General features: G+C 40.2%; 1 protein-coding gene across 1 annotated transcript in view; it reads right to left on the bottom strand.

Annotated features, from left to right (window-relative positions):
• elmo3 (engulfment and cell motility 3) overlaps positions 1 to 13624 on the bottom strand; it is a 20405-nt gene extending 6781 nt beyond the window's left edge. Inside the window, exons 1-15 of the mRNA XM_063904649.1 lie at positions 13380 to 13624; positions 9545 to 9653; positions 7152 to 7192; positions 6843 to 6915; positions 5437 to 5487; positions 4898 to 5067; positions 4436 to 4535; positions 4184 to 4335; positions 3313 to 3391; positions 2455 to 2505; positions 2216 to 2338; positions 1252 to 1374; positions 1069 to 1173; positions 601 to 709; positions 336 to 472 (exon numbers count right to left, since the gene is read on the bottom strand). Of these exons, the coding sequence (XP_063760719.1) occupies positions 336 to 472; positions 601 to 709; positions 1069 to 1173; positions 1252 to 1374; positions 2216 to 2338; positions 2455 to 2505; positions 3313 to 3391; positions 4184 to 4335; positions 4436 to 4535; positions 4898 to 5067; positions 5437 to 5487; positions 6843 to 6915; positions 7152 to 7192; positions 9545 to 9622 (1392 nt within the window). The 5' untranslated portion in view covers positions 9623 to 9653; positions 13380 to 13624. The remainder of the gene's footprint in view (positions 1 to 335; positions 473 to 600; positions 710 to 1068; positions 1174 to 1251; positions 1375 to 2215; positions 2339 to 2454; positions 2506 to 3312; positions 3392 to 4183; positions 4336 to 4435; positions 4536 to 4897; positions 5068 to 5436; positions 5488 to 6842; positions 6916 to 7151; positions 7193 to 9544; positions 9654 to 13379) is intronic.

Raw genomic sequence — 13624 nt, 5'->3', positions numbered from 1 at the left:
TGCCTCACACTGTAGATATCATTATTATTATTATTATGTTTATTTATACGGGTTGAGTTGGAGTAGTACAACTCTGGATCTTTTACTTTTTAATCATACCTCATTATGACCTGAAAGTATTGAGTCATTTTGGAAGATGAGAAGACTAATGCACCCCTCATGTTGGTATATGGGAATGTGCAGCTTTAGCTTGAGCCAGTTAGCTTAGCACAAAGACTGTAAACGAGGAGTGGGTAGGTTTTGATATTTTCATCAAGCTCTGGACATATTTCCTGAAAAATGGAACTGTTCTTTAAAAGTGAATATACAGCTTGATAAGTTTGAAGTTAGCCTACCTTATCGAAGTCCTCCTGTGTGGCTCTCATCTCCTTCCAGGTCTTGTTGAGCAGCTGAATGCAGACACAGAAAAGCTCCTCCATCAGCCGATCCTGACTGAAGAAGATAGGGTGGTAGTCAGATCTCGTCTCTGAGGCTGTCGACAGAGGAGGGAATAGAAATGATGGAAAGGAAAAGCAAAACAAATTCAGGTTATCAGTTGCAGAGTGAGTTTGACCAGAGGTTTCGCATGGTTCTAATGCTGTAGGTTGAAGATGAACTTACGGGGTTCTCCGATGCGAAGGATTTCACACAGGATGAGTGTGAGCTGGATGCTGCTCTTGGCGAACGGACACTCGTGTTTGTCTTCCCGGCTGCTGTTCTCCAGGACAAACTGGGAGACAGAAAGAAATGGACATTGTAAAGGAAGCATTACTTTCAGTTGGACAGGAAGTGAAGCCTCTGTCATAGAGCTTACACAGACAATAAGAACATGACAGTATGGACTTTTTCAGCTGTTATAAAGCATTTATACTTTTATCCTAAATTAGACAACCAAAACATGTATGAGCTATTTAGATCAGGTTATCAAAATTAGATTTTTTTTTTATTTCTCAAGTGAGACGGCTCAGGTTTAGGACTTAAATGGTAAATGCTAGCTACCACATTGAAAAGTCAGAAAATATATATATTTTTTTACTTTGCCTAAAACTCTTTATATGGTGGAATTAAAAGCAGATACATCCCGCTCACCCTGCTGTAGGCATCAGGATAGCGCGCTGCAAAGTAATACATGGTGTCCAACGCTAGAAGACCTGGAGGCGTCCTCACCAAGTCCTGCCCTGGGTTACTATTGTTCTGAAATGATCAAAGAAAACATTAATCACAGAAGGGGGCAGAAACATCAGGGAAGGACTTCTGACAGCGGTCACTTACAGAGAAGCCTAACTTCTTGAACTCTTTGGCGCAGAGTGAGCGCCGTCTCTCGTGGCTCAGACTGTTCTCGCTCTCCGTCTCAAACGCCGTCTGCCGCAAACTATGAAGGATTTCTCTCTGCTCCTGCAAGATAGAGGAAGAAGCAGAGGAAAGGTGGATGATGAGTGGACAGGTGTCTCCATACTGTGGTCACTGCCGTGCAATTTATTAAGATGAAAGATAAAGACATTTGCTCAGACAAAATAACAAACTTGCTTGAGGTACAGCTGAGCACATCAAAGTCTGTGATCAGTGAGGCGTTATTGTGTTTTAGATATGTTCAATTTAAAAGCGTTAGTGTAAATGTTTTGAAGTGGAGTTGTATGAGGTACTATTAATGTTTCATCTTCAGTAAATGGTGGTGGGCACATACCTATTTTGGATAAGCCAACCTTAAAAAACGCAATATAGTGGCTTTGAAGAGAGAATAGATAATGACTTCAGGTCCCCATTTGGATGGGCTGTCAAACCGCAAGCTAAAGCATGAAAATAATCTCAATAAAGCACACAATCGATTATTTTAGTTGCGCCTTTGACAGTTTTTTTTGTTTAAGTTGTATCTTTTGCTGCTGTTTTCCTTCACAGCAGTACATTGCTTTGATTTGATGTTCCTGTATTTTTCTTCAAACTGGGAGCGTGCTGACCTCCATCTACTGTAGGAACACTGACTATCCAGAAGTTCCTCATACAACCCCAATTTAAAACATCCAAACTATCCCTATACATCTGATGAAAGCTGAGGAATCCTAACCGCTGTGTGTGTGTGTGTGTGTGTGTGTGTGTGTGTGTGTGTGTGTGTGTGTGTGTGTGTGTGTGTGTGTGTGTGTGTGTGTGTGTGTGTGTGTGTGTGTTGGTTAAGAAATCAAATAGTTTGGAGTGAGACACAAAAGCATTGATCAGCATATGTTGTCTCAATGTAGCTCACCTGGTTGTAGGAGTCCAGCGGTGTCCTCATGCGAGGCTCTAGGTGATTCAAGGTAACGGACTGCAGGACATAGAGGTAGTGGGCCATTTCGTCCTGGACCGAACCAGAACTATGGATGATGTTCTGCAACAAATAAGGTAGCAATGTTGCTTTATTTCCATTTCTCTGCACCATAACAAGATCAATGTATCACTGAGACACAGAAAGCTATATGAAAAGACAATAGTTTGATTAATTACTTTATAAATGTACTGTCGGAGATTCTTCTTATTCAGGAAGGCAAACATATCCTGCAAAACAGAAAACAAAGAGTGAGTCAAATGTGCTACTGAGGTGCAATGACATGTTTCTAACATGTGGAGGCGACATAGTGTCAGTGACAGATCAGAGGGTGGGAAGTTGTTATTAGTGAGTGTAAAGACTTTGACCTCTATGACACAATCACCACTTGCTGCTACATGCATATCGTGCCCAGCCTAGTTTTGTTCAGGGCTGCATTTGCTGATAAGAAGGGTGGATTTGTGGACTTACTGTAAAAGTGAGGAAGTGTGTGTGTGTGTGTGTGTGTGTGTGTGTGTGTGTGTGTGTGTGTGTGTGTGTGTGTGGTGCGTGCGTGCGTGCGTGTGTGCGTGTGTGTGTGCGTGCGTGTGTGTCAGTGAGTAACAAAGAGAGTCTGAGAGAAAGGGAGATGAGCTGAATGAGGGAACTGTTCCCGTACAATGAGAGTGGAGCAGGAACAGAACAGAGAGAGAGAAAGACTAGACTGTGATGACCGGGCAGAACGAGATAAATGGGTCATTTTCAGACTGTCTGTAAGATCTGATGACGCAAATTACCGCCCTTCTCTCCAGGTCACATGCATGCCCATAAGCCTGGGATACAGAGGCGTCCAATAGTAAAACATTAAGATGATTTGTTAGGAAAAACATCAGCTTAGTTAAAGTATGCACAGTGCATACCGATTAACAGCTGCAGGCTGCACCATCTCGGCCCTGAAACTAACTGAATACCAACTTGTGTGAATGCTTGAAAGTTTGATGAGAAGAGGAAGTTATTGGAAAGCGCATTAGAGAGATAGAGACACACTGCAGCAGCACCTGTCTGTCCGAGTCCCCTGCAGTTTGTAGTAGTGCCATGAGTAGAGCCATGGCTTTGGTCTGTATCTGCGGATTGGTCCTGGAGTCAAAGAGAGGAGATGGGATGTGAGTCACACGCATCATTTAAATGGTTTATAAAGAGGTTTTAGAAGTAAAGGATGTTTTAAAAGATTAATTCTAACTGTGTAATGTTGGTGTGAAAAATGTTAGATACAGTGGGATTGTCAGCACTTAACTTCCTGTTTCAGAGACAATGCTGACACTTATTACCGCCTCACCCTCACATACGTGTCACTCTCTTTCACTTTGCTGAACAGCACATCCTGAACACTTTGAGGGATTTATTTTCATTTGTCTTTATTTTCTTCCACTATCTGCCACTGAGGGAAGTCTAAAAGGTCTAGATCAGATTAGATTGACTTTGGTCTGGATAAACAAGGCGATGTCTGTGCAATAAAGCAATACAGACAATATTTTGTGAAATGCGTTGTTACAATGCACTTTCCAGATGTTTATATTTCAGTTTATTTGTCTGTCGGATAGATTCTGTCTACACAATAGAGTTGCAGCCATTGAAGATGCAATCATGAAACTATACAGAGAAGTGAAGGCAAATTAGTTTCTAAGACAGGTCTGTTTCGAGTGAGAGGGGGTAAATTAAGGGCGATGAGAAGTACTTTAGGACCCTGGCCCAATTTCGCATTGCGGCCCGTGGGATTAGTTACATTAATGACATTTCTGTTAAAAGATCAGTGTTAAAACCGATAGCAAAATCAAGGTTGCAACACCAAAAAAATCATATATCAAGCAAGTGTGGCAGCCAATTTATGATTGGCTTCTAAGAGTCAGTCCATATCTATCAGTTACTTACACCTGGAGGTGAGCGATGAGCCTCTCCATGGTGACTTCCTGTTTGACCTGCAGGAAGAGGCTGTGGCTACTCAGCACCATGCTCTCCAGGATGTCCAGGGACACCTGTTGTATTGATACGTCGGTCGACTTGGCATTGACAAAGCTGGCAATCTGGAAGAAAGGGATGTAGGGAAGGAAGAAGAGTAAGAGAGAGTGTGAGCACAGTTAGTGAAAAAGACATCTGATAATACAATAGAGGGACAAACCGCACCTTCTTGATGAAGACACAGGAGAGGTTCTCCCATGAAACGATCCCATGGTCCATCAGTTCCATGAAGCCTGTCAGTGTGTGGGTCATAATCGCATTGCTCCTGAATGACACACACACATAGGAAGAAATTATAAGTACATTTAAGGACATGAATACAAACTTTTCTCGCACATATGCATTGACAAATAGCATTAGAAGAGCCTTGCTTCAATACTCAAAATAAACGAACTATTCTGTTTTAGCCAAAATTGAAGAGAGAGAATCTGGAAGGAAATGTGACAACAAACTTTGAGCAGAAGATGTATAACATTTGTGGCCTTAAATACTGATATTCAGCAGCTGTTTTTTTCCTTTCTATACATGTTTGGCTCAGCAAGGATATGTTGCTCTACTACATGTATGGATTGGACCACACCCAATGAAAAATACACATGCAGAGACAGACACACATTGAGAGCTCACTCATTAGAGTCCTCTACTATCTTGACCAATAAGAGGTGTCCGTCTCGGCTGATGAACTCCTGAGCAAAGGTCACGTCCGTGGAAACGCTCGCCAGTTCCTTCAGCGAATCGCAGCGCACGCCTGAGTCCGTGCTCTGGATGCCTTTGTACAAGTCCTCTGCGCATCGGCCCTGCAAGCAAAACACACATGATCACACACACACACACACACACACATACACACACACACATACACACACACACACACACACATACACACACACACACACACACATACACACACACACACACACACACACACACACACACACACGCATATTAGAGTTTGCATCAATATCATTTTCTCTGTTTTTACATATTCAGTGCTGAATTATTCCATTGTCTGTATATTCATCTGATTCTGTAAATTTGCGGCACGCAGAACATAAATAAAAGTGTGACAGGAAAGCGATGGAGGGGAGAGACAGAGGCCTGGAGGAATGTGAGAAGACTGAGGTGAAAGAGTAGCGTGGCTGACAGCGTGGTCGCTGCAGACTCACCGGTGCCTTGGTCAGACGCAGAATGCAGCCATTCTTTATGTCCAGACGATTCTACAACACACAAACAAACACACAGAGGGATTTAAAAACTGTTGAAATCTAAAACAGACCGACATAAACAGTAAATGCAGAGTCAAACACACATATACAGTATACAAATGAGCAAACCACACAGACATATTTACAGTAAAAAATACCAATACACACAGTAACCCATACAGAAACTCACACTTACAAATATAGTCACCTATAAACTGCAAAAAAAGCTAAGACTGAATTAGCACAGACACTCTAACGACTGTAGAAGAGAGTTAAATGTTGCGGGTAAAACTGGGTTGTCTGTGAACAATGAAGGTTAACAAGCTCTGCATCTCTCTTTTTAGAGAAGAAGCTGCACTGGACTCCTAGAACATTAGAAGGACTAATGTGATGTACCTGCCCCAAATCCATCTGCTGATCCAGCATTCCTTCTTTTAATCATGCATATCATTTACTTTTGCATACTTTCTAGGGTTTGTTTAACATAGACAAATACCGATAGCTACATAAGAAAAATAAATATCTTACAAATTACAATTACAAAAGACAGTGCACTGTGCAGATGAATACTACATGTAATGTATGTGCCATGTGTGAATCGTAAGTAAGCTACTTTGTGCATTTGAGCTGCACGATTAATCCCTTCTGGTCAGCAGATTTGTAGAAGATGTTGTGTTTACGGTCTAAGCTTGTGCACTTTTGTCCACTCCAAAAAAAGATATACAGTTTCTAAAGAAGGGAATAAAGTTATTATCACACTGCACACATTCAAGCTAATATTTACTCTGCCTAGTAATGCATCTGCTATTGGACTGAAACATCTGTATTTTACAAACCCAAACTCTGAACGGTATCATGCTTTGTACAAATTGTTAGTGTTATCTATGCATATTTCTGATGGCATTGCACTGGCTTCTGCAGTTCCGCTTCAGGCCAAAGAGGGGGAGGGCACTTAATTGGCAACCTTTTCAAAAGGTCACGACGCTCCAAGAAGCTGAGTGTACTTCCAGCTGCTTATAGTTAGTTCTTTGTTTCCTATGTTTTTTTTCTGTCTCACGCTCATTTTATTATCATTGATGAAATTGTGGGGGCTGGGCTTCATTTTGTGTAAAGTAAGTACATGTAGCATTAACTAAAGTAATCACATGTACTTTTGTACTTAAGGGAAATACACACAAAAGCCGACAGAGGTGATGAGAGTTTTTCTTCCTCTGATTTATTGCTGTGCTTTGATGTCTCAAACAAGATTAACCTCCCTCTTGTTTTAAAAATAGAAACATCTGAAGTGCTTGAACATTTACCCTACCAATTCCATTATGAAGACATTATGGTATACTGTATGTATGACTTAGATAGATGTGACTCACCGATTCAGTGATGTACGTCTGCACTCCATCAGCATACTGCAGAGCATAGTTGTCTGGACCTGGGAGATTCCAGCTACACACACACACACACACACACACACACACACACACACACACACACACACACACACACACACACACACACACACACACACACACACACACACACACACACACACACACACACACACACACACACACAGCGATATCACTTTTAAAGTAATAGATACAGTTAATGATGTTGAACATTTCCACCGGACAGCGTACAGGCAGCAAAACAAATCCAATCCATTATTATTTTTAACTTACCCATCACACACTTCCTTTATCACAGCAGACAAAGGTTTTTTCTGCAAAAAGACACAACAGACAAGTTGTTAGATACATAAAAATGCATTGAAACAACATAAAAAAACACACACCTGCTGCATACATGAGAATCATAACAACAGGATTTAGAATCAACGTATTCTGCCTGCCAGGGAGCTGAACACATGCTTCTGTAATGACATGCTTTTATGGGAACCCGGTACCACAGCTATTCAAGCTGGCTGCAAACTGTGTTTGCCGAGAAGAGGAAATCCATCTCCTCAATGCTTTCTGAACAATGTTACCCTCGGTGCCCAGATCTGTCTTTGTACGTAAATAAAAGCCAGACTACTTCCATGTCTGACTCTCAGCTATCCTGCTATTAGTGGTCAGCCCCGCGGTCCACCAATCAAAATGTCTTCGGGTTCTGTGGTAGACCCAGTGGCTGTTCCGTTATAAGTGATCGGATGTGTTTAGTGGAGGCAACTGGGCCAATGAGAAGTTTTTGAGGGATACTTCTGGCCAGACAGCATTGGTTATGATGCAATATAAAAGAAAACAATTTGCATTTACATCACAATCTGAAACCCCTACGTTTTTAACTATTTTGCCTTCTTGGTTGACAATATAAGCTTGAAAAAGTGTGTCCATCTGGTATCTGCATTAATCTTAGTTGTGCTGCATTTTCTGTGGTGAATTAACCAGACAGTCTCTTGAGTAGCCTAACAGTTAAATCCATTCTTTGTCTGTTCAAATCTTCTCAGGAGATGTACAGTATGTGATGTGATACACAGGGATGCAGTTTAAACTATTACTCATGCATAGAGTCTTGTGTAAAAAGAAAAGTACAACTTCCCCATAGTTTCTAGGAATACGGGTAAAAAAGTGTTCAATATCTTAAATAAACATGACACAATAAGATATAATATGTGCAATAATATATATAAATTAACCAACAATTTGTGAAATAAATAACTGAAAAGGTTATCATCTAACAGCCTTAGCCTAGCTATCAATCTAGCTGGCTAAATATGTAGCTAAGCTGGCGTCTGGTATTGGATTATTACTCGTGTTTCTAGTGTTAGCAGTGTTTGCTACCTCCTGTTGTATAGAACAACAGAGAAAGACTCCATATCTTCTTCTTCTTTCATCACAGAGTTGCTTCCTTTCTCTAAGGAACATCTTTAGGATCAAATCACTGAGGTAAAGGTGAGCTAACTAGCTCACCTTAACTACACTTTCATGATGCTAGTCAGTTATTAGAAAAATAACAATGCTGAAACCTACATACGATATCTGAATGACGCCACAGAGTATCTTTATGTACCAGACTACTTTAAATATATCGTGCTGCAGCAGTTGTATCAAACCACACTAGTAAGGAAGTGGGATAATTACCCCTTTGCAGTCAGTCAGTCAGTCAGTCAGTCAGTCAGTCAGTCAGTCACTCACACACACACACACACACACACACACACACACACACACACACACACACACACACACACACACACACACACACACACACACACAGCCACGCATATTAGAGTTTGCATCAATATCATTTTCTTTTTAATATCTGAAACTTTGTTTAATATGCTGCTTCGTTCCTCGGCTAGGACACTCTTGTAAAATACATTTTAAATCTCCAAGAATTTTCAAGAAAGTAAAAGGCTGCTGAACTAAAACATCATTCTGTGAGCTTTAGCTTTATGGGGGCACTTGAGCAAGCTGTCTCAGAGATCACCTTGAGCTTGAGCAGGAGTACATGTGATAGCAAAACAAATATATTTAAAGATAGGGTGTGTAGTCATACACTGCAGTTCCTCAACAAACTGGATTGTTTTTGGTTTTTGGATGCTCCATAGCCTCTCTTGTGAACTGGACATAACATGCACACCTTGAAACTTATCATTGTACATTTACATTATATTTATTTAATATTCCATTTCACTGCATTATTTGTACATTTGTATATTTCTCAGTTTTAGTTTGAATTATTTGTAATTGTTTATGCTTCTTCTTTTTGTACTTTGCTGCTGCAATCAAAAACTTTCCCTGTTTGGGATAAATCAATTCTGATTCTGATTCTGATACAGTTGTGGCCCACAGTGCAAAAACAAACATATGTCAACATGTAAATATCACTTGAAGGTTAGGGTGAAGGTCATTTTTCCTGTCTTTAGGTCACCAAGATTAGCAAAGGAAACGGTTTACCAAGGTGAAGCGCTACTTAAAAAGGCTGAACTAAGGGCAGACACCAGAGAATTTCTATGACAAAGACAACATCATTTTTTAAATACTACCAACTAGAGTAACAAACGAAAACAAGCAACTTTAAAACAGGCATTTGTGATTTAAAAGGAGGATAATAGAAATTGTGAGTGCATTACCTGGTCCAGTTGTATGAGCTGGGGATAGGCCCCAGGCATCTGGATGGCAATCTTCACTATGTCCTTCTGTTGAGGCATGTTGGCAGCTCTTTAACCCACCACTCAAAGGCTGTAGAAAATACACAAGAGGAAAGTGTCAAAACAAAACAGTCATTGATTACAAATATCATAACCTTAACTAACTGGAACCTGGTAAAAAAGAATATGTTGCCCTCATCATCTTCACCAGGAAGAAGGGTTGAAAAACAGTTAAGAATAAAACAAGAAAACAAACCAAATACAAAGCCTTTCTGTCTTCTTTCAACAAAGATAACTGTGAAAAATAGTAGGTTATCTACAACCAAAATCTGATTGAGATTGTATTTGATGGGCCTACAAATCCCGAGATTTAATGTCAAATTACATTTAACACAAAATGCTGTCAGTGGACTTAAAATCTGAGCTTGCAACAGAAAGAATATTATTAATTTCATGAATCTACAAAATTGTGGGCCTGATCTTGACTTGGGAAAGGAAGAACTGAAAAATAAATCAACAGAGAGGCTTCATATGGGCTGTTGCTATTGTTGTTCAAAAACAAAAAATGTATTCAATCATTTTCAAACATGACAAAGTGAAGGCTAACCAGCTCTAGACGTCTGGACTGCTGATCAGTCCATCTAATGAAGGGCTCATGGAGGTCAAAGCAACTATCATTTTCACTATGAAGTTGTAGAACACCATGTTCCTCTTTCACTGTTTTTATGGTCCGCTGCGTACAGCTGAGTGGGTTAAACGCTGTCTGAACACGCACTACGGATTGTTCACTCTTTCTCCCCCCCTTTTCCAATGCACACACATGCCGTACACACTTCTTCCCCAGCCATCAGACAGCATTCCCAGAGGATACAGAAGAAGCAGTTGTGTTTCCAACCCTCCCCCCTTTCCTTGTCCTTCTCCGTACCTCCCTTACTCTCAGCACATGGAAACAATACAGCTGGATGTAAATGTTTCTGTACATTCATGAGCTCTTGGTGAAAGAAAATAGGTCGAGCGTGTGCCTGCTTGTGTTTGGTGTGATTAATAACCCCCACCCTCTGCTTGATCTCTTGGATAGTTTACATACCTTCACCGCCAGTCTAAAAAAAAAAAGCTCTCAGAGTTTATTGTGGGGTTCAAAGCAATACTTCTGTCAAAACACCACCTTTAGCGTCTCTCACCTCACTCGCCCTGAGGCAGCATCTTTCCTGATAAAGAAGGCCAACGAAAGAGGAATGACAGGGAGGAATATCTTTCAGGACTGACTGAGAACCACTCACAGTGTTTTTTTGGTGCTGGTGCAGAAGGTCAACTTCCCTCCAACAGCCTCATATTGAAGAAATGTGGTTGTGAATACAGATTTGTTCTCTGGCGGCTTATGAGTCAGCAAATTCAAGGCAAAACTCGGGGTAATGACATGTCATGTCTTTGCAAAAACAAAGAGGGCCTGTGGGTTTTAAGCTGAGTATCCGTCTGAGCTGCATAATGATGAATTTGAAAATGAGCCCATGTGTTTGTCAGCTGAACCCAAATTATTGCTTTGGTTTGCACTACAAAGAGCAAGGGATAGGTAGCTTTGTTTTGGTGAGTATTGAGAGTGAAATATACAATGTAAGAATGTGGTTTCTACAGTACTTTTATTTGGTTATCATTAGGAAGGACAGGTTTCTTTTTAAGAATTATAAAAACTAGTTGTGGAAAAAGGTTGGCAATTTGAAAGCTGACCCTATTAGTCGACCACAACTTTGGTCCAGACTGAAATATCTCAAAATGCACTGCAAAGTACTACATTTTGAAAATTCATAGTTTGCAGATAATTATTCCTTTTAACTTTTACAGACACACAACTCAACAAAATACTTTATAACCCTGTTATTGTGAGCATGTAAGCATGCTGACACTAGCAAGTTAGTAGGTACTGTAGTGCCTCAAAGCGATGCCAGCGAGAAGCTCTTTAACTTGTTTGCCTAAACTCTCATTTTAATTGATAATGAGTCATACATTTCTAATGTTCTTTTTTTTATATTAACAAAATAACACAATTTTGCATCACTCACCTGCAGGCCTAACTGTAGTCAATTGCAAAAATGTGTTCAGTGGTCTAGTATCTTGGGTTTCACGCGCTGACAGTAAAGCACTATTGGTCCACATTCATCATGGCCTGTCCAAACACGCTCAGGTCTTCTGTAATACTGGATACTGCCTAGCCTGTACTGACCTCGCGAGACGAGGGATAAACATAAGCTAGTACTTTGAGCGTCAGCTTGTTTCCTCGACAACAAAACAAAAAGATGCTTAGAAAGTGTTGTAACCTGTATTCTGACACATGAAATTGATTTCTTATTGTCAGGCATAGACTGCATGATTGAAAATCTTTACTAAGTTACTGTAAATGTGTATGATTTACAGATCGAATGAGAAAAGAATGAACAAATAAAAGTAATTTATGAATAAAAGTTTCCTCTTCTTAACTCAACAGAACGTTAGGTTTTCATCTTCTCCATAGAGGTTATTCACAGATGAGAGTGTGTCTCTACCTGTCGATGCATGTTTGTGATTTCCCCTCAATTAGGGACATGGAGGCTAAAACTGCTCCTTAAATGTTTGTCTGTTTGCTTTTAAACAAAAGTGAACCTAATGTGTTAGTACTATAAATGCTACTAATTTCAATACATTTATTGGCAACAATTTTGATTTAGACACTGGTTTAAATCAAGGTCAAGGAAATACTGGTCCCATTACCATTTAAAAGTACATTTTAGCTTGTTTTCTTAGTAATCTATGACAGGAATGGTTGTATCTTTGGTGTTAGTAATGACAAAGCAATGTTTTTTACAGTTTTGCCTAAGATTGATATATTAAAAAGTACTATCAGTACAGTTGTCAACAGACTGATGACACATAATTGTCATTATAGTAAAGGGAAGTCACGATAGCTACAAAACAGAGAAAACAAATTAAACGTATAGCACATATATGGTGGTATAAAAAGTATATTGTTTCCCCCCCAAGACATAATTTCCTATGGTGTAACATCTAGACTTTACACAGGTGTACAGATTTAAAACGTCCATCTGGCCGTGCTTTTTTTTCTTTCTTTTTTTTATGAGCACTTTAATTCATTAAGCTTAAAACCACCAGCACAGACAGAGCTTTTGTTAGCCTGCTGACTCACTGGTGTCTCAGACCCCCTGGACTGACAGAACCCCTCTCCTCTGTGTGTGTGTGTGTGTGTGTGTGTGTGTGTGTGTGTGTGTGTGTGTGTGTGTGTGTGTGTGTGTGTGTGTTACCCTGTCAGGTTAGGAATTTCAGGCAGCTGAGAGCTTCCCCCCTTCACACACGCATGCACACACACACACACACACACACACACACACACACACACACACACACACACACACACACACACACACACACACACACACATACAAACTAAGTTTGTTTCAAATACAGGAGACAATAGAAAGACTGACCTAGGCTTCTACTAGTATATTGAAGTGTATAGTATAACACATTAACATATAATACACTGGTCACTGGTGAATTACCCACGAATTACTTTATTACAGTTCTGCTTTACAAAATCAAACGTAACAAGAGTGCAGTAGAACTATTTTTGTTTTTGTTTTTTTTAATTTTAAAGTAATGTGCTGCTGTTAAGATTTAAGCTGATTTGCAAGAAGTAAACCCATGCATGCAAATATGTAAGACTGTCATGACAAAGCTTGGTGGAAAGATACAAGATAAGATTGTGAAAAAAGAAAAGAAAAATAAGTTAGAGTCAGTTGCAGAGCTATTCCCCCTGCCTGGGTCCTACCTGGTTTGAAAAAGACAAGTCGAGGCTACTGTCCCACAGGAGCCGCCGCAGTCGGAGTGAGAAACATTTGCAACTGTCCTTTTCTTCCACTGAGAGGAACACCCAGTCCGTGGAAGTGACTTTTCTTACAGTAACTTGTGAACTGCTCGGAAAAAAGGAGGAAACTCCGTGCAATACGTTTTCAGGAATGATTAGTTGACTTAAAAAGTTCCGGGTTGGTTGGAGTCGTTCAGTCGATGGTGTGA

Source organism: Eleginops maclovinus, chromosome 2 (assembly GCF_036324505.1).
Source record: "Eleginops maclovinus isolate JMC-PN-2008 ecotype Puerto Natales chromosome 2, JC_Emac_rtc_rv5, whole genome shotgun sequence".
In the NCBI taxonomy this organism is placed as follows: domain Eukaryota; kingdom Metazoa; phylum Chordata; class Actinopteri; order Perciformes; family Eleginopidae; genus Eleginops; species Eleginops maclovinus.
This window is presented reverse-complemented; position numbering and strand designations above follow the sequence as displayed.